Source organism: Eurosta solidaginis, chromosome 5, assembly GCF_040869045.1.
Source record: "Eurosta solidaginis isolate ZX-2024a chromosome 5, ASM4086904v1, whole genome shotgun sequence".
Taxonomy (NCBI): domain Eukaryota; kingdom Metazoa; phylum Arthropoda; class Insecta; order Diptera; family Tephritidae; genus Eurosta; species Eurosta solidaginis.
The window spans coordinates 208,777,453-208,799,490 of NC_090323.1; the positions used below are offsets into that span (position 1 = coordinate 208,777,453).

The window sequence follows — 22,038 nt, forward strand, 5'->3', positions numbered from 1 at the left end:
CTCTCTGTCTAAGATACTTGAACGCTTAATGCATAACCAAATCAATAAATTTGGCGGTCACCGTGGTGTGATGGTAGCGTGCTCCGCCTACCTCACCGGATGCTCTGGGTTCAAACCCCGAGCAAAGCAACATCAAAATTTTTAGAAATAAGGTTTTTCAATTAGAAGAAAATTTTTCTAAGCGGGGTCGCCCCTCGGCAGTGTTTGGCAAGCGCTCCGGGTGTATTTCTGCCATGAAAAGCTCTCAGTGAAAACTCACCTGCCTTGCAGATGCCGTTCGGAGTCGGCATAAAATCATGTAGGTCCCATCCGGCCAATTTGTAGGGAGAATCAAGAGGAGCACGACGCAAATTGGAAGAGAAGCTCGGCCTTAGATCTCTTCGGAGGTTATCGCGCCTTACATTTATTATTTTTTTTTTTTTAAATCAATAAATATATTCAGGATAACAAATTACTTACTCCCAGACAACTGCTTTGATTGATATTACGGAATATTTAGGATCACAAATTGATAATGATAAAATAGCTTTTCTTATTCTCTTGGACCACTCAAACACTTTTGATACTGTTAATAATGAAATTCTGATATTAAAATTAATCAAATTATTTAATTTTTCGCCTAAAACTGAGAAGCTGATGAGTTCTTATTTAAGAGGCAAGTTACAACAATGTTCAAATGTACGCTGACGATATACAACTCTATATAAGCTGTAAAGCATCAGATATTGATGATTGTGTACGCAAAATTTATGTTGACTTGGACAGTGTAAGAGAACCTGGGCTGCAATTAACGGTTTATGTCTTAATCCAAGCAATATATATTGGTCACCAAAAAAACACAAATTGTAACATATTTTCCCGATTTAGTTCTGGGTTAGTCTAAAATTGAATACGTGGATAGAGTAAAAAATCTTGGTTCACATTTATTTAATAAAAACCTTAACTGGAATGATCAAATTATCATCACAACTGGCAAGATATACGGGATGTTAAGAAGTTTATGGTGTAGCCAATGGTTTATACCACCGGAAGTCAGAATGCTTCTGGCTAAATCATATTTAATACCAACGTTACTATATGGTTGTGAATTGTTTTCAAGTTGTGACGCAACCAGTAGGCGTAAATTAAATGTAGCTTTTCATCGCAAGATATATATTTGGCATACGACGATTTTACAGAATATTTCATTATTCCAAACTCATTTTTGGCGTTACCTTCGAGAATCTTTTAAACTGCAAAACTTTAATATACCTTCATAGGATAATATACACACGAGAACCGGATTATCTTTTTCGAAAGCTAAACTTCTTCAGGTCAGAAAGAGGAAACCGTATTATATAATAGAAAATGACACTGCTTTTTCAGATCAACATTTCTATATTAACGCCATGCGAATTTGGAATCGATTACCCCCTTATTTACAATTGGTCAGCAACGCAATTCAATTTAAAAAGAAGTTAATATATGAGTATTTTAAATAACACTATTTAACTTTTAAAATCTTAAACTTTTGATTTCATATTGTTAGATTTTATATTGTAAACTAATATTAATTTATCTTTTTATGTTAGTTTTAGTTTTTGATATAATCATTTTTAATATGACTATAATACTATTCAGTGTTTTTATATAAGATGAAATCTTTGTACTGAATTATAAACAAATAAATGAAATGAATGAATGAATGAAATTAGTGAAATTCAGGTGGTATACAATGCTATTCTCATACATACTCCGCTATAATAATGATTCAGTGAGTCACTTTTACTTACCATGCTTATTTCATCTTTTACTTCCTTTATATTATGCCCTTTTTTGTCCGCAAATTTCAGTACAAAATCAGTGAGTATTTCAACAGATTTTTTAGCAACTTCCCGTGCAGCTTGAGTCTTGAAACTTGGAACATGCTTAAGAAAGAATGATGACACTAAAACAGGACCGAAAAAACTTTCGGTAGCTGGTGGAATGATGGTGTTATTAGGAAAAAATCGTTCGAATTTGCAAATTTTGCGAGTAATTTTTTAGTAACTTACCGGTGAACTTGAGACCTGAAATTTATAACGTAGTTCAGAGTTCAATGACAGTTTAATACATGTGACAAAAATGTTTCGCTACTTCCCAGTGGGCTACAAAGGTAATACCTCACGCATGGTTGAGAACCCGATGACAATGCATTTCGATAATTAGCGATCAGGGGCCTTATTATTTAATTCGATGCGAATGGAAATGCGATTCGAAAGTTGTCAAGTTATATAAATTTTTTTTTGTTTTTTCAAATGCGAAAGAAATTTCTTTCGTATCGAATTACACAATAAGGCACCAACCAGGTGAGCTTTTTAGAAGTTTCATACCAAACGGGAGAATCTTGCGATGAAGCTTCTACAAACTTTCCCTTGAGCTACACACTTAAAGTTACACATAGTTTTGTGGAGCAATCCAGCGCAACAAAAGTAGAAAAAATTTGCACTAAGTGGCGCACAGTTTGAGATAATAAAAAAGCAGGTTAGGAGGTCAGAATATACCCGCGGTAGGTATGCCTGTCGTAAGAGGCGGCTAAAATACCAGATTCAAGGGGATGTGTAGGGCAACTCTTCAGGTTGCCAGCGCAATATATAGCTTCACCAAACCCAATTGTCAACCTCACATATCCGTGGCGAATCCTGTTTTACTAATAGACGAGGCTCTGGCGACCCCAAGCTCCTCATGGAACTTGGGGGGTGGGGAGGGAGGGATGGCCTGAAAAGGTTTAATGTGGCCACATAAATCGTTGCCGAGATGGTCGGCACATTAATGGTGCTGTGTTACCGGAGCGTACCGGATCTGTATCCGGCAAGGGACCATCACATTGATAACACTCCCTAAAGCCTTCGGGGAGCAACCTTATCGCTACAACAACAACAGCAACAGATAATAAAAAAGAGGTCTGTAATAGATATTAAAAAAAATACAAAATTTACAAACGGCGTTGGTTACTAAGGTATTTTTCTGAATTTTACTTCTACATCAGCTAGCTTTTCCGGTGCTGAGCAGTTACGAGTTAAAAACAAAATTCTATGTAACGAAATTGAGTATAAAAAAAAGTAAAGCAATAAAGACAATACTTAAAAAAAATTACAAAGCCGATGCATGAGCATTCAAATGGCTGAGTGCATAGAGACATCTGCCATAGCATCAGTATGAATGCAGGTGATTTCGAATTCAAAAAAATTCATCAACATTTTGTCTGTGTTTAAGGACACAATTTTTGTCGCACTTCACTCCATTTATATAAAGGAAGTGTTAACATTTTTTTATTTGCTCCTTCTTATTCAAGAAATTTTATTTATATGTATTTTGATTAGAGAGACTGGCTCATATTACGATATGTTTTTAATCCCCATTTGTGGGGAATATTTTTAGGCACGTTCAACAGAACTTGATTATAAAAAAAATATAGTATCAAATTGTGTATAAAAGGTATAGCAAGAAAGAGGCAATGTTTAGAGACAAATTACCAAGCGTGCAGCGTTGAACTCAGAGGCAAACTCGAGTTCAAAATTTAACACCGGAAAAGCTACCTGATAAAGAAGTGAAATTCAGAAACATGTCTAATTATAAAATAATAATTATTGTTTTTTTTTTTTTAATAATGCATTTATTTATTTATTATCATGTCATGTACATGTTTTGCATAATTTAACAATATATAAGTATATTTAGCGAATGTTCAAAATAACTTTACTTCTATATAATATATATTTGAATAAAACAAAAGAGTAAGCAATTTATTTTTAAAAGCTTTAAGCCTAAATAAAGACATATTACTAAAATGAATATGCATCTATACCTTATTAAATATGAAGCCATTTACATAGTTAAGCAAATTCAAAGCAGCGGCTTAAAACTTATAGAAACAAAAGTCATAAACTCCATCCAATATTGGAAATAGTTTATGATTTTATGATTTAACAACGTAGGCAGCGCTGCATTGAATTACTTGCATAAGTAAGTATGGTATGTATGTATAACTTTTATTTAATTATATAATTGATTATTTTAAATAATTTTTTTTTATTAATGAAATTTTTGTTTATAGCAGAGAGCTAAATTTGTGTTCGACAATATTTAAAATATTTAAAAATATTTTTCATGCTAAGCATAAATTTTCTAAATCAAAGTCACTTCACATACATAAGTAAGCATTGCATTATTGTTGTTAATATGTTTTTTTTTTTTTTTAGTTTTATAGAAGTTAAATTATATAATTATATATTTATGTATACATTTAGTTCTATTATTTTTACATTACTAAAAGCTATTTGAATGTTTCATGAAAAATGTTAAATAATTTAAACAATGTATTTTATGCTTGATAAAAAGAATTAATATTAACGAAAGTGTATATATATATTTTTTTTTTTGTGTTGAGAATTTACCCTTACATACACGCACAGTGTGTAGTAATTTTATGATATTAAGTACATAGTAAATTTTTTTGTAGCAGTTAGTTTAATAGAAAATATATTTTTATAAAGCACGTATATGTAAACTAGAATTATTTTTATGTAAATTTTATTTTAGCGACTTTATAGTATGGCATAATACAACTTATGTTGTTATTTATTAATTATACATATACATATATAAGAATTGAACAATTAAAACGGAATTATTTTCAAATATCTTTTAAAGTTTGCTTTTATATGTCATAAGCACAGTGGTATTAGCTTATAATTATTTATATGTGTATATGCAATGACATACAATGATATATACGTACATATGTTATAATTTATGATAAATAATATCAAATTTTAAAATAAACAACGTCAATTATTTTAATTAAGAATGATTTCTTTCTTTTATTCACTAAACTATTTTATTGAATATTGGTTTTTGCACTAAAAATTGAATTTAACTACTACTTAAATTGGCATTTTGTTTCAGAAGTTTTATTTCAATTTTAAAGATTTTTTTTACAAATTTTTAAACTTTATAAAAAAATTTTGGTTTTTATTTATAAATTGGCATTTTGTTTCATAAACTAAATTTTTTTTTATCATAAAAAAATATTTGTTATATAAATTGGCATTTTTTATAGAAATTTTCTTTATTCTAAGGGCCGCTTTCTCATGTAAACTTTACAATTTATCTTCCCTATAAACACAAATTTTGCTCACAAAAAATATGTTTAACGAACGGATTAATATTAAAGCTTATGTTCAGAGCTGCTCAACCCTATACACTTGTAGCACATTTGTTTTTATTTTGCCCTGAATCATAGGCACAGATTCAAATTCACACTTTAAATATAAAAAAAAAATTCATAGCACTCCCATATGCCCCCACATAAAATTTCGAATGATATGAAAATGCTTGAATTTCTTATGAAAGTGCCAAGAAAAAAAGCACTCCCGTATGAAGCTCAGGAACTTGTGTATGATAAAAAAATTTACAATTTGACGACTAAAAATTATTCCAAAACATTAGAGCACTGAAAAAAATTTGTAATCAAAATTTATTCATAAATAAAATTTAAAGAGATAATTGACTGCGGAGCTGAAATACATATATGGGGCATATGACCAAAGAAAGTAAGCAAAACTGTACCAAAACAAGAGAGCCTATTCTAACTTCATATGATTTTAGTTAATTACCCTCCAGGGAAGTCAGTAACTAGTGATACAAAATTCTGGTTCAGAACTAGACCAAGAGTGCCAAATAAGTATTAGTTCGTTAATAGCTAGATTTTCAGTTATATCGTTCAGTTACATTGACAAAAAAAAACTGCTAACAGTTTTAACGAGCTGCGGCTACATATGAGTATGCCTCTTTCTCAACACTATTCCACCAGTACGTAACTATCGAAAAAGTACCAAAAAGAAAGCTTCATCTGGTTTTTTTTTTTTTTTAGCCCTATATCTCGATAAATGTTTTACGAATTGAAACAGATATAGGTTCATTCGATCCCCCAGTATATCTTAAATTGAAACAGATATAAGTTCATTCGATCCCCCAGTATATCTTAATATATAAAAAACACGTGTCACATTGTTTGTCCGCGATGGACTCCTAAACTACTGAACCGATTTTGAATTTGTTTTGCACCCCGTGTGTAGTTCGATCTAACTTCAAATATAGGATAGGTTATATATATCTCAGTTTATAGTCGCAATATTACTTTATTGCAAATTTTTTATTTGTTTGTACATAATAATAAAATGTTACATATACGCACCGGCACTCACATTTTAAGGTGGTGCGGATAAGCTTATTAAAATGTATGCAGATAGGCCAAATTTAGGGCAGAACAACGTCTACCGTGTCTTCTAGTGATCTTATAAAAAAAAAGTAACTAAAATTTGGTTCTTGCATTTTTATGTTCGAATATCTCAAAAACTTGAAGTGACACGACTGCTATGACTCAGATTCGGGTTAGCAACGTTATAAACTTCGAAAAAGTATAGTCCGGCTTCTTGTTACAAAACTCTTTAGTTTTGTCCCCCAATTCAATGCTTAAATATAACAAGGAACGAAGAAGTTTGAATGGATATTAAAATGCTAATTGCATTAACCCGCGATTTTGGGGACTTGAAAAAGGCCTGTCTCCTAGTATAACAGCGCTAATCAATCATATTTTTGCTGCTGTTTGCTTTAACTCTGGGCTTATGTGGAAGAGGCAAAGTGATACAGTCACGGAACATGGAGAAGCTGAAGGAGCAGATTCCACTCATCCAACTTCCGAGAGATGACACGAGGAAGCTAATTAAGTTTTAGCAGCGCTTCAAAATAGAGCTGGGGAACAAGTGTACGTGGGACACCTCCAGGATTGAAGCGCTTCATCAGGAACACACTAAAATATGTTAAATCGACGGCTCGAAGATACCGGAGGGCATAGCAGCGGGAATCTTCGGCCCCCGAACCAAAATGTTCCTACCACTCCGAAAACATCCGAGCATCTTCCAAGCCGTAGTTTTCGTCATAAGGCGGGGTGCAGTGATAAATTTACAGCGGGGATATACAAACGAGAGAATCGCTATACTCAGCGAGAGTCAGGCTGCGCTCAAGGCACTATTTTCAGTTGAGGTTAAATCATCAACAGTCCTTGAGTGCGTAAGGAGGTTAACCAGCCTAGGGGCCAATAACACCATCCGTTTAGCCTGGGAACCTGGACAAAGACGAGTGGATGGTAACGAGCAAGCGGACAAGATTTCCAGGTTAGCGGCGGTCGAAAAGCCAATAGGATCTAAGCCCATTACACACAATAAGGGAAGAGTTCAGGCAAAAAGAGGCGTGCCTCAGAGAACAACACTGGCGCGAAAGTCCACTACTGCCGCAGGCAAAGGCACTAATAGGAGGGTTCAACTCAAAGGGATATAAAGCCATGATTAACCTCGCAAAAATCAGAAATAGAATTTTTGCAGGCATACTCACAGGTCACTGCAGGCTTAATAGCCACATGCATAAACTAAGTACATCGTCTAGTAGCCTAATTTGATTCTGTGATCACGAAGATGAGACTGCAGAACACATCCTGATGGAATGCGATGCAGTCGCGTGAGGAAGACTTAGGATCCTAGGATCAGCAAAATTAGAAAGTAGTCACATCCAATCGTGGAAGGCGAGAACCATTCTAAATTTTCTCAGAGAACTCGGTTGGGACGTAGTGTTGTGAAGAGAATGAGAGCACAATAGACCAATAGGTCGCAGTGCTTAATCTCACAAACTATCTATCTATCTATCCAACTCTGGGCTTAACGAGGAATAGTGTTTTTGCATACAAATATCGAATTAGCGAAATAATTTTTTGGACAGAAACAATTGCTGAATACTACGAAGAAAAAATAGCTTTGGCTTAAAATAGCGTTTTAAAGTAGTGTTTTTTGGTAAAGCTCTCCATGCTCAAAAATAATACCCTCATAAGTATCCCTTGACAAATCGCTCTAGTTAAGAACTAGCGCAGAACTACCGCATTAGGAGGCGGTACTAGTTCTAGTTCTAGTTGCTCCGAGGGAAGAGCACTTTCAACTGATTCTTTTAGAATTGTGATTTCTTACGAAAGAGCAAATGACCCTACTGCAGAAAACTTTTGGAAAACGCCCAAGTTCGGAAGTTGTTAAACGACTCCCTTTCTCAGGCTTTGTTTCAAAAATGAATTATATCAGAATTTCTTTCAAAAACGCTTTATGACATAAACTCAATGGATTTTGACGTGAGATAGGAAAAAAATCGGAAATAGGGTGTTCTTCAAACAAAATCTGATATTGGCCTTACTTAAAATCATTCTTGAGATTGGATGTTTTTTGAATTTTTTTAGATACATATAATGTTTTTTGATTTTTGGGTGGACAACATAACCCTTGGTCGATTAGACATAAACCAACCCATGCGCATTTAAATTTACAATTTTTTTTTACACACTGTACCTTTATATTTTTCAAATGTTTACATAAGCGGCACTTGTATGTTTGTATACCAAATAGTGTAACAAAAAAATGTTACATGTACGCAACTGTACCCGTCTGTTCTAGTGGTGCGCATATATTTGCATGTAATTTTTTCGTTTTTAATAAAACAATGTATTTAAAATTTACTATAATAAATTTTGATACGCTAAAAATAAAACAAACAAAAATTGTATGAACTTAATCAAACATGGCCATGTTATTGTAGAATCCACAATTAATTTCATTAGTTACAAAATAATTTCATAATTTTTTAAAATTATTTAGATTTTTTAGATTCAAAGGTTTATTATCTTTTTATTTATATTTTAATTTAAAATTAAATTTGTTTACGCCTAATTTTATTTCATAATTTTGAATTTTTTTATATTTAGTTTTATTAATGCGGCTTAACTGTTTTTATATATTATTTTTCTGTAAGCAAATACAAACTTATAAAAAAAAGGTTTTTTCTTTCCTCTAAGGAAATACTTAATACATAAGTGTCATTATAGATTTTTTATAAAAAATTTTATTATTTTACAAAATTTAAAATATTTTGCGCTTAAACTTATGTTTATTTTTTTTTATTAATTTAACTTTATGTTTTTCATAAAAGTTTTTTTAAGCACACTTTATAACTAATATAAGAAAATATTTTTTTATTGGTGTGGCTATGTAATAATGTTATTAATTAAATTTTTATAAAATGTGTAATTAGTTTTGTCATTTTGCAATTTTTTTTCTTTTGTTTGTATTTATCTGTAAGTAAAATATTTACTTTTACGATATTTTGTTTTTTTAATATTTATTTAAAAACTAAATTTTATTTTATTTATAAGATATTTATTTGAATACAAATTTTTTTTAATCAAATTTAAATATTAGAATGTTTTTCACCACACTTTGTGTATTACGATGAGCTTTGTTTCTGACATCACCTTGCTTGCCAACTGTTTATGTTTTGAAATCGCTGACAAGCGTGGTGAAATTATACGACGACTGAAATGAGTGAGAGGTTAGTTACAGAGTTTGTTGACGCGCCAGAGAATATATTGCTGTTTCTTCTTTATTTTTGTCTTCTTCTTTTTCTAGTAATCGCTTCTATTCTGCTGGATCATCTTCTGACTAGAATTTGCTTAACCTTTGCTTACTTCCCGCCGAAGTTGAGTGAAATTTCTTACCATAGCGCAAAGTTATCTCACCATAGTACTTTGTTACTAATTGGCACAGCGGCATTTCTAAAATTCGTTTTCTTTATCAGCTGTCTACTTGAATAATTGTTCTACAATTATTCTCTGATTTAACACATACTACTTTCAATCAATATGACTTTAATCGTTGAGGAAATTCTTTCTCATTTACTATGTTTAAAATATTTTTTTTAAAAAAAAATTTACTAAACTTTTTTTATTCTGGAATGATTTTTATTATACTCACTCTACTTAATTGCATGTCTTCTTCAAACAAATTTATTATTCGCTGAAATGTCTAGCACTCTCTGGTTTCTCATTACAGCCGTTCTCTCAACATTTTTCATTTCCGTTAACAAAATTTAATTAAAAAATATTTCCATTCACATTATCAACTTCACTCAGCGAGGAAAAAGCGCTTGCAAGTTAAAGCGTCATTTATGTAAGTTGGGTTTTCTTTTAATTGTTCTTTGTTCTTTTTTTTGTTTTAAATGCATTTTATTTTCAAAGTAGGGGTTTCATTTCATATTTCACGTGTAAATAAGTATTTACACGTATGAATGTGTAGTAATATAAAGGAATAAGTTTGAATGTTTCTAGATATATGTATCTGTTATGATAGTTATGAAGTCAGTTGCTTTGATAATGTGAATATGAAGTATTTTTTATTAGTTTTCTATATATTCCCCACAGTACACGGTTTACAGTTGCGACTGCGAGTATAGCAGTGGCGATTTTTAGCAAATTTTGTCAGGTAAATTCTTTATTTTTTTCGATAATTTTAGGAAAACTGAGGAGAATTTTGTAACGACAACTATACAAACTAATTTCAAAACCCTTTTCGAAGAAGTTCGAAAATTCGAAACTTTGTAACAACAACTATGCAAAGGTTAGGTTAGGTTGTACTGGCCGGTCCATGAGGACCTCCCATAGACTGAATGAGTCCGTAGTGTTACAAGAAGTTTGTTTTAACGACCAAACTGAAAACCCCTATCAAAAACCAGGACCTATGTTATAAAATAAGTTCGTCCCCTTGGCAAATACCAGAAGCTTCGTAGGACTTAAGCCAATTGCTGCTTCTAGATCGGACAGCTGTATCACTCCTTATAGCTGGAGTCTTAGCCTGGCAAGCGCAAGGCACGAGCACAGAACGTGCTCGATCGTTTCCTCCTCCAGCCCGCACTTCCTACATCTGCTATCATTGACCAAGCCTAATTTAAAGGCATGTGACGCCAGAAGGCAGTGTCCAGTCAGAATACCCGCCATGAGTCTACAGTCCTCTTATTTGAATGATAGAAGCAACTTTGTTAGTCTTGGGTTGAAAGACCTACATATTCTGTTCGAACCTTTACAGCCCCGCGCTTGAACCCACTCCTTTCTCTTAATCTCGCCCAGTCTAATTGGGACGTCTACGAAGCAAGCTTCAAGGGATGCGCCCTTTTTAGCTAGTTCGTCCACTTGTTCATTCCCATCTATTCCCATATGCCCTGGGACCCAATATGGATGCATGCTTGTCCCTGTCCCGATTCTCTCCAGAGACTGCTTACACTCTAACACACATTTAGATGCTGTGCTATGCGAGATTATTGCCTTAATTGCTGCTTGACTCTCAATATAAAAGTTAACACGATTGCAGCTTAAGCTATTATTTTCCAGGGTTTCTACGGATTTGACTACGGCTAATATTTCCGCTTGAAAAACGCTACAGTAATCCGGCAGCCTGTAGGATCTGCTTATTTCCGGATAAGCACAGTATATCGCAGACCCTACTCCATCCACTACTTGGAACCATCTGTGTACACATGTATCGCCTCGTCCGCCATTTGAGCACCCTTGCGCCAACCGTCCACCTCTATTGTGGCTTTAAGATCTCCCTCGAAGCGCAGATAGGGAATCAGGTAGTCTGTTCGTCTTGTGATTTATGACGCTATACTATTATGGCCGTATTCAAAACAATTTCAAAATTTTTTTCGAAAAAGTTCGAAAAGTTCGAAAACTGTCTTTTTTTTTGGAAAAAAAATTGTCATAAATCGATTCAAATTTTCGGATACTTATACCATGCGCTTTGTTTTGGCTAAAATTTATTAGGATACAAAACTGCTTACTAAAAAAAAATAAAATTTGAAATTCTATAGGCTCATTCCATTTCAAGACAACGCAGGACATGATTTTTGATTTCGATGAAATTTTAATATTGTTACGAATTTGCTGCAAATCCTCTTATTTGCCCTTCTGCTAAGTTCGAATCACTAAACTGTTGAATAAATAACTTCAATATGTAAAAATGCAAAATGGCCTTTATTAACGTACGCTACAATAACGCTCAAACTGTGCAACGAATAGCTTGCTTAATAACTAAACTGATTGATAGCTCAAATGAAACTCTACTATTCAAAATAATACTGCTCTTACTCGCTAGATAGCGTCTTAATCGAAATCTCAAATCAAACTGAATTCCAGCGCTTCTACAATTGCCGCCTTTTATACTCTCGGATTTCAAAGTTTGCTTCCAGAATCTACTAGTCCAGCAGCTCTCAAACTTTTCAGCTGTAACTACAATTGCATGATTTTATAGTTTTTCTCATTGCATATTTTCAGGAGTATCTCAGATATATGCATGTGTTTGTGCATTGACTCTCCGCTGCTCGTATACGTACATGGTACATATGTGTAGACGCAATTATTGTTTCGTTTATGTAGATACGTAATGATTGATCTATGGATGTGACTTCACGTCACTGCTTAGCATCGGCTTAGAGACGATAGCATCGCTCAGTTCTGCTAACATTCGTTACAATATGTTATTCTTTGGTCAAAATAATGAATCACGTATTTTTTTCCTCATAAATTTTTTTTTTTTCGAATTTATCGGCAATTGAATTCGATAAAATGCAATCGATATTTTATTCATCTATTTTCTCAACTGTCAATAACTTTGTCAAAAATTAACCGATTTTCATGATTTTTTCTTTTATATAAATTTCTAAACAATAGCGTATTGTATGAATATATGCTGTTCACTCAGTATGGAAAAAGTTTAGGCAAAATAAGTAATCTGCTTTTTATTATTTATTTTTGAAATATTAATTTTTGAAAAAAAGTTATACATTTTTACAAAATTCTAAAACAAAAAATTTCTTAAACTATATGGTATACTTTAAAAATGTATATAAATTTTAAAGTAATAACGAATATTCACAGAAAAAACCATGAGAATCGGTTAATTTTTAACAAAGTTATTGACAGTTGAAAAAATAGGTGATTGCATCGATTGCATTTTATCGAATTCAAGTGCCGATAAATCCGATAAAAAAATTTTCAAGAGGCAAAACAAAAATATGTGTTTCATTATTTTGACCAAACAAAAACATATTAGAAGTTCATCGAAATCAAAAATCATGTCCTGCGCGGACCGGTTGTCTTGAAATGGAATGAGCCTATAAATAAAAATTCAAAATTTTCGTCACATTTTTTTTTTTTTTGAAAATGGGTTTGGCAATGATTTGCATATTAAAAAAAAAAAAAATCTGAAAACTCCAAATAAAAATTCTAAATTTTGCTGATATTTTGTCAAATTTTCAATTTTTTTCTAAAAACGTTTTTAAAATCGGTTTACATACATAGTTTCAGTTGCAAGTTTCTTGGATATTTTCTCTTAAACTAGCGAAAATTAAGAAGAAGAATATAATTGACGAAATTTGTAAAAAATTTCTACTGCTATTTTCGTATTCGCAAATGTATATACACATGTAAGTATGTATTTGTGTTGCTGTTATTTGCGCGTCATAAAAATCACCTCACACTAATCGAATGTTAAGCTGCTGCTGTCACTGCTTGAGAATATGCATAGTAATTGCCTAGTAAACAAAATCCATCCGTCTAGCAAAACATACGCAATGTTCTAACATCATAACCACCACAAAGCTATTAGCATTAATTCAATTTCCTGTTCAGATATTCGCTTTACCAAACAACGCAGCACCCACAGGTTTGCCTAAGTACTAACCTCAAAACGCTACTTACACCACACGCCCTTTCAAAATTCATACAGGACTGTATGTAATATGATGTTCACACGGCACCTACTAAAGACTTGAAATAATTCACTATGTAATGCGCGAATTATCTCATACGTACAGTGAATTCGCAACTCGCTCGCAATTATCGGATTCGTTTGTGTATTTTTTATTTGTCTTCATCAGATTTGGATAAACGTACGATAAAAAGAAAAGCACACTCTTAATTCTCGGCATATTTCAAGAGTAGAAGGCAAATGACAAATGGGAGCATGAATAACGAATGAGAGGTATAGTACGGACATCGTATAAGAGCAGCTCAGCTAAGCAAATAAAGGCGGATTTACATAAAAACTTTGATCGCTTCAAAGCGAAGACAGCGACAAGGCTATTCATTGTTATTTTATTATACATATAAGTCCGCCTTAAGCCAACGAGCAAGCAGTGTAGCCACCAGTTTTTCAGTCAACTTAACGTTCCGTCACTCAAAACGCAAGCTTACATTGTAAGCGGTCATATTGAAAATAAGAGTAGTGATTGATTGGGCGGCTGATGTGCCGAGTTTTCACTGGGCCGTATTAGCACTGATGTACAGCATTGTTGTTCAAAAAATTATATTAAAATTTAATATTCACGATTTGAGTTCTGGAAGCTCTTAAAAAGTACTCAAAGCATTTCATTATGCTTCAGTGTCGCCCTCGACATTACATAGTGGGTTCCTCAACAGCGGATTCCTCCTCCAGTGGTTCTTCCTAAAAGCAGATGCTGAAGCTATAGCAAGAGGTATGATATTTCAAGCCCATCTGTTTCCATTAACCCGGTGAATATTCCTACTAGTTTGAATATATTTATTCTATTAATCTTACCAAATGCTAAAGGTTTTTTTTCAGTGTATGAAGTGTACCTCTAATAAAATGGGCAGGCAAGAGAGATACTTCGTTCGCTCCTGCGTCATGAAGGGCCAGACTATGTCGAAAAAGCTCTTCGACAACCGCATTGAAGAAATGGAACTAATATGAATGCATTCCTTCTATTCAACTAAAGAAAGGCCCAAATTCACATATCGGTGCAAGAGGGTCACCAGGCCAGGCGGTACCTTCTCTTCTGCGTCATAGAGAATAAGACAACATTGCGTTAGCTCTTCGACCATCTCAAATGCCAGTTTGAAACAATGCCCTTACATATGGTCACCTTAGTAACGATACTATTTGTAACCAGTTATGTCCTGTAGGCCGTCTACATAGCTAAGACATAACTTGGAGTTTTGCCAGAATGCTCCAACGGTAGAAACCAAAATATTGAAACTTCTCTGCAGAGTCATAAGATAAGGTTGAGGATTAAGATTATCATCCTCTACCTTTGAGATTTTATCGCCCATCGTGGGGTATCCGCAAATCATTTAATTTCCTGCATTATCACGTTGGACACACACCAGATATCAGTACTACTAGTATGTCTTCTGCATAGTCCACCGCTTTAAATACATGCAGGGTAAAGCTTACGATATCTTCTCCAACACAAGCGAGAGTTTCGAGATTCGAAAAATCGGGAGCTCAGCTACTTTCATCTCGGAAATCTTACTTGTGTTTGGGAAGAAATCGTAAGCTCTATATAATACGCCAATGCAGCGATCAAATTAAATGCCGACTAGCTCGACAGCCTTACATGGACTTCGAGATTCGAAGTTCTCATCAGAAGCTGATCCTTGCGAGATTTTTCCTTGCACAATTTTGACAAATCGCAAGCTCTAGAGTATTCAATGCCTAGAGCAGAGCATAGAGTGAATACTGAATCGCTTTCAGTCGAACATTTTTGAAAGCAGTTTAAACTATGTCCTCTTAACAGATGCCTACAACTTCTGTAGTACCTTAAATCGCAGTCTGGGGATGCGGCCTATGGTTATGATCAAAACCAGGCCGATAAAAACCTATTTAAGTTTTGCAGACAGGAGATATAGACCGAACATCTTCTCCAATATTATGGGCACTAGTTCTGAGCGTTCGTGGCATCCCTTATTTGGGTACAACTCCGTTTTGAAAAATTTGTTTCTCGCGTAATTTAGTCTTACATATACTGAGTTGAAGCTTTACTGTCGATAGTTATGAGGTAAAATTTAAATTTTCCCTTTTCTTTCTAAACGTTTCGATGCAGTCCCCGGGGGAGGTTTAAGGCGAGGTTATAATTTTTCTTTTCCCCTACTACGTGTTTCGTTGCTTTCGCGTCTTTTTCTAGGAGTCAGCGGAGAGAAATGCGAAATAAACTAGCAGGAGAGTATAGGAAATTTTAAATTTTGCTTAATAATTACCGCTCGGTCGTAAATCTTCAACCCAGTATATTATAAAAAGTAAAAAATATTTCGATGTAACTTTCGTGCCATATCGAAATTCATAGGTTACGCCAGTACACTACCTCTATACCATGACGAACGTCAGTATGCATCAGGTATTAAAATGATAACGCTTACTCCAGGTTGAAAGCTAACAAGATAGTAGAACCACTATTACATTTTCGACTCAAGCATTTGAAGAAAAATATTTCTTGTTGAACCTCTAACCTCTCTACACAACACTATTCATGTTTCAAGCTACAGCTACGGCTACGGCTACACTACAAAATATATTAACTTGGCAACCATGCATTTAACTCACCTCACTGCTCAGTTTGTTCTTTAAATGCTCACACTCGCTCTCACTTCTTGTACATCTCTCTTTCTTATCTTCTATACATTTGCTTATCGAATTTTTTTACCTCTTATGTACTATTTTACACCGCAAATTCCCCTTCACCCCAAGTCATTTTATAATCGTCGATATTAAACAAATCAAAAATGTCACCAGTAGTTCCAAAGCTATCGCTACTCGTTGTTGTAACCGCACCACCCTCCTCGCTCATAGCGCTCATTATGGCATTACTATCGCCAAGGCCATTTGACATACCACAAATAGACATTTGTTCGCCGACGTTGATAGACGAATTCGAGGCAGCTTGCATGCCACACGTTGCGGATGCTGATGTAACCGCAGCACCACCACAACTACTGCCAATGCCACTCACCATACCACCGCCAATACCCAAACTCAAACCGCCCATATTTCTTTCACCATTTATGCAACTAGGATTGAATAGCGCGCTACTGTTGCTGCTATTACCACCACCAATGCCAGTGCCGTCTTCACTGCCAAATGGATGTGGTGGCGTATTGATGTTCGAATCGGGGGAGAATGCAGAAAAACTAAAACTACCAAGCGGATTATCGAAATCATCACAAACATCCATAGGTGTAGAGCTAAAATGATTATGACAGCTACTGCTGCCGCTATTGTGACCATCATGAGTACTCACGCTGTTAGGATGAACGATGCCACTATTGATTGATAACTCACCGCTGTTACCATTAATAATAATATTATGACAATTATTGCTGCGATGTGAACTACCAGTAGCAGCAACGTTGTTGGATAAGGGAGAGCTTGCAACATCGCCCAATATGCTGTGATGTGTGTGGTGACCAATAGAGTTGCGGTTGTTGTTGTTGGTCGTCATATTATCATGTTCGCTCGCTTGAGTTAGTTGCGCAACAAAACTTTCTGCATCAAAATCAACATCAGCAGCGTTCAACATAGCAGAATTAATATCACCACAACTTGCAGCATGCACATCATCACAACGGCCAGTGGTGTTGCTACCATTATTATTATTATACTGCTGATGCAACTGTTCGAATTGTTGCTGCTGCTGTATAAGCTCATTGATTGATGGCTGTAAACTAGGATTCATATCACGCCGCAAGCCATTTATTGTTGCACCAGCATTTAGCGCAGAGTCGACACTTTGTGCTCTTCTGCCATTGTCACCATTGGAATGATGTAAGTTTTGATGATGTATAGAATTAGCGCTTACACCGCCACAGCCACCAACATTACCTGTAAAAGTACTTACGTCATCACCGATGTCCATTTCTAATTGTTGCGACATCAACTCAAGCAATTCGAACTCATCAAAATGATGATTGACTTTGGCATCTGGACAACCCACCATACTGTGATGCGCTATGTGCTTTTCATGTGAGTTTGCCGCCTTGCTCAACATATCATGATGTATAGGCGATTGGTGTTGCTGCTGTAGTGAATGCATACCTGGCGTTGATGCTTGTGAAGGGCGCTCAAGTGGCGGTGGTGTGGAATGATGTTGTTCTAAGAATATGTCAAATGTTTTCGACACACTAGCGGCATTAATATGCGCGTCCGGTTGTAGTGGTGAAGCCATATCGATATTTTCAATAAAACCGCCACCTAATGGTGAGTGCACATCAACTGTATTACCATCCAGCAGCTGGAAGACGCTACTCATATCATTTGGCACTTGATGATGCTGCTGCTGAAGCTCTGACAAATGTCGTTTCTTTTGTAGCATTTGTCTTTGCTGTTGCTGTTTCGTGCACGGTGTCGTATCCATTGGTTGTCCAATTGATATGCCCTCAGGCATTGGACTACTCTGTGGCTCTAGTTTAGGCACTAAGGCGCCTGAAGCAGCCAAAATATCTGTTGTTGAGTTGTTGTTCAGCGTTGCAGCGCTAGTGGTGTTGAATATCAAATTACCGCTCATATCTGTCATAAACGCATTGCTGCCACCGGGTGTTAACGGCGTTACGGGCGTTATAGGTTCTAGCACGCTTTCGTGTAGCTCACCCTGTTTAACGAGTATGTCGAGCACATCGGTTACCTTATCCGATTTTACAGCGCTTTTACGTTTATTCGTAGATGTTGTTTGTGTTGTAACTGAGTTGGTGTGATTGTGTGGCGTATTACAGTCTGTATTAGGCTCTTCTTTGATTTTGATTTGCGTCAGCATATTAGCTTTAGCCGCTAACTGCTTAGTCGCTTCCTCATACTGTGGCGGCGGTGGCGGTGGTGGTGGTGGTTGCAGATTTTGTGGTTTAATATCGAAATGTATGATTTGTTGTGTTGGCTGGAAGGCGCGATTATGAAATTGCAGCGTGTGCTGTAGTGGTTGTTGTTGTTGGTGCTGATGTTGCTGTTGTTGGTGCTGATGTTGCTGTTGCAGTTGTAGCTGTTGCAATTGTTGTTGTGTTATGACAGGCTTCGCTTCGATCAGCTGTTGTGGGTCGTGTGGCGACTGTGTCGCAATCGGAAACAGTATGCTGGGTAGAGAGCTCGTGCGTTGGTGACCATTTAATAGCTTCTTTGTAGCTGGGCTCGCATTAGCCAAAGAAATATTACCAATTGTATGCGCTGTCATATGTTGATCATTCAAACCGACCAAAAATATTGTCTGATTACCTTCGTTCCATACCAAACCCAAATTGTTGTGTGTCTTTGCTGTTAATGGAATTTGATTAGCAAGTATTGTTGTTGTTGCTGTAGCAGCCGCATTAGTTGTATTTGTAGCATTGCTTATACGCGCATTGTTGTTGGAGTTCTTTTGGCGCGCTGTATTTGCCGCCAACTTCTTATCGTTCGCTTTGTGCGTTGCTGTAGTCGACGTCGTCTTCGGCGTAGCGTTCACCGTTGGAATGAGTAAAGTTTGTGTCTTTTGCGTGGTTGTTGTTGTTAAAAATCGTAATTGCGCTTGCTGTTGTGCTTGTGCTTGTAATTGCTGTGCATGTTGCTTTTGTTGTTGTTGCGCTTGTGCAGCTGCTGCTGCCGCCTGCTTTTGCTTTTGTATTTTCGCTTCCAATTGTTGCTTTACCACCATTTTCTGGCTCATAGCTTGTGGTGTCAATGTGGCTGTTGTGCTGTTATTGTTAGCGCTGGCGTTCTGAGTGTTCGCTTTTACAGCATTCGCTTTAGCAGCTTGCGTTTTAACCGTTACATTCGTCGTTGGTAGCGTTATGTTTTCTCTAATTTGCGGTAAAACAGTGAGTGGCGCACAATGTGGCGCTGTTGTTGTTGTAATCAATGTTATTTGCTGTGTGGGCAAAGCGTTCACCACCTGCGCGGTCATCGTTTGTTGTTGCGGATGCAGGAAATGTTTCTGTTGCTGTTGATTGCCTTGCTTTTGTTGCAGTTGCTGTTTTTGGCGCATTTGTTGTAATTCTTGTTGGGAGCGTTGTAATTGCTTTTGTAGCTCATCGATTTGACGTTTTTGTTCGCGTACCAAATCGTCATTTGTTACTATGATAGTGGCGGCCTGCGGCTTCGGTTGAAATATGGTTTGCAGCGGCAGTGGGCGTGGCGAATCGACCTGTTGCACGATATCCATTTGCTCAGGCTCGATAATATGCCGCTCGGGAGACATGCCAGCCGCATGCGGTGAATTAACAATCATAGCCATCGGTACCTCAGCCACTGTTGAGCTGGTGGAGTCCATGGCTTCACATGCGCTATTAGCGTTCATCTCTGTAGACGCGGTTGATGCTGGCGTGTTAACAATAGTTGAGCACTCAGTAATATCAAGCGGTAAAAATGGCTTCAAGCGCTCAATCAGCTGTGGCTTCGGTCCAGAAACAGGCAAATTGCGTCGCTTCAAATGCATTTTTAAATCAGATACTTTCATTTTCTCCAAACGTGAAATATCCGTGGTGGAGCATGTCGACTCAGCATAACTGGTGGCCGGACTGGGTGGTATGGAAGATGTAACAGAAAGCGCGGGTGATGGTAATGGCAATGGACGTGGTGTTGATATAATAGAAAAGGTTGAAGTGGCCGGCGAAGCTGTATTGCTCACGCATTCACTACTCACAGCTGTGACGCCAGATACGGGTGTCAGCGGTGCGGGCGAAGGTAGCGCAGTCGCTAATTTTGTGACTGTTGCACTTGTAGTCGCCGCTGCACACTGACCAGACGATTTAGCCACGGTTGTTACTAGACCACCAACTGTGCTTGCGCTTGAACTTGCACTACATGTTGCACCGCTACTGCTAGATGCGGCGGGCACTATGTTCTGATTCTTGTTGAGTGTCTCTAAAAATTTGAGCAAACAATTTTGTTGTTCCAACATTAACTGATAAGATGTCTCCTCCGGTTGACTATTGTCACTGCTCATCTTATGTGCTGCATTCGGCGGCCCCTTATACTCATGGAATTTAATTGTTCGCGCTTTACTCGTAGGTTTTGATTTCGATTTCTTACGATTCTTTTCCTTACCAGGCGCATCTGATTTAGCCACTGTGGTAAGTAGCGGTAACGGCGTTAGTGACTGTGGTGGCGATGCAATGGAGGAGAAAGGGCTCATAGTCGAAGCGGTTGATGTTAGCGAAGCTGGCGAAGATATCATAGGCAAAAAATTGCCACCAGGGCTTGCCGATGGACCAGCCACGGACTGACATAGTTCCTCAAATAGATTTGCAGTTTCTTGTTTAACTTGTATGCCACCTGCAGCGGTGATTGATGCTACTGGTGGCGGCGGTGGTGGCGGTGGTACTACAACAGCAGGTTTAGCAGCTTCTGTAGCGTTAATCTCGAATGGTGGTCCTGCTGTGACCACCACTTGCCCACTACTCGTGGGTATAGTCAAAGCAACGGTAACAATACCCGATGAAGCGGCAGCTGCTTGTATAGCATCACTGCAACCGCCAACACCGGAAAGTGTTTGCTCTTCAACACGTGGTGGCGTTTGACGTGTATCGCTCTCAGAGCTCTGTGAATCATCTTCATATGTAACATAGCTATGTGGATGTTGCGGACGTGTTAATAGTCCCTCACTTGTAGCTTTAAATGATACCAAACCCTCTTTCACTATCTTTTCAATTGGTTTTTCTGTATGCAAAATATTTTTTTTAATTAATTCCAATGGCCCAGGTCGATGTTGTATTTGTGAATTGAGTTGGTCAGCTAAGCGCGCTTTTTTAAGCATTCGTTGCTTTTCCGCCAAACTCGGATCAATATGACACTCATCCTCTTCTAATATGTGACGTCGTTCTAAATCTTCACGGTTTGGGCGTTGTTGTATTTTTGCTTTTAGCAAATCGCTGGTCTTGGCACGTTCCAATTGTTTGCATTGTTCATGTATGGCGGGTGATGTTTTAAGGGCTGCAAAAGAAAGCCGATTTAAGTATATTAGATGTTGGCGAAAGTATTTGGTATGGCGAATTAACTTAGAGATAAGCATAAATTCGTATGTTGTAAATGCTTAAACTTTATGTCGAACTCAAGGAGATGTATGTAAACCTAACTTAATGGCACATAGAATATCATGCTTTCCATTTATGTAAGTACTTTCGTTTTCGTATTCGAATATTTATACACGACTCCTGAAAATATGCATTGTTAATCACATTTACATAACTAAGAGATTACAATTACATCAACTAGTGTTCGGCCTCAAACATTTTAATGAGAGTAAATTGGTAGATTTGGGAAAAAATTAGGGATTTCGTTTGAACTCGAGTCGCGCTGGTACAAGTCACTACTTTGTCAACCAGGAAAACCAGCTATTTGAGGATAA

The 22,038-nt window shown here is 36.4% G+C and overlaps 1 protein-coding gene across 4 annotated transcripts in view; it reads right to left on the bottom strand.

Annotated features, from left to right (window-relative positions):
* The window catches only part of Mrtf (Myocardin-related transcription factor), a 671,490-nt gene that overhangs the window by 332,345 nt on the left and 317,107 nt on the right, over nt 1-22,038 (bottom strand). For 2 of the 4 annotated variants that reach the window (XR_010953535.1, XR_010953537.1), the window contains exon 5: nt 16,281-21,623. Coding sequence is in view for 1 of the 4 variants with exons in the window: in XM_067787886.1 (XP_067643987.1) it covers nt 16,396-21,623 (5,228 nt within the window). In the remaining 3 variants the exon portion in view is untranslated. Of the gene's footprint in view, nt 1-12,852; nt 21,624-22,038 lie in introns of those variants that run through there. The other 2 variants (XR_010953536.1, XM_067787886.1) reach the window with 2 other exon arrangements.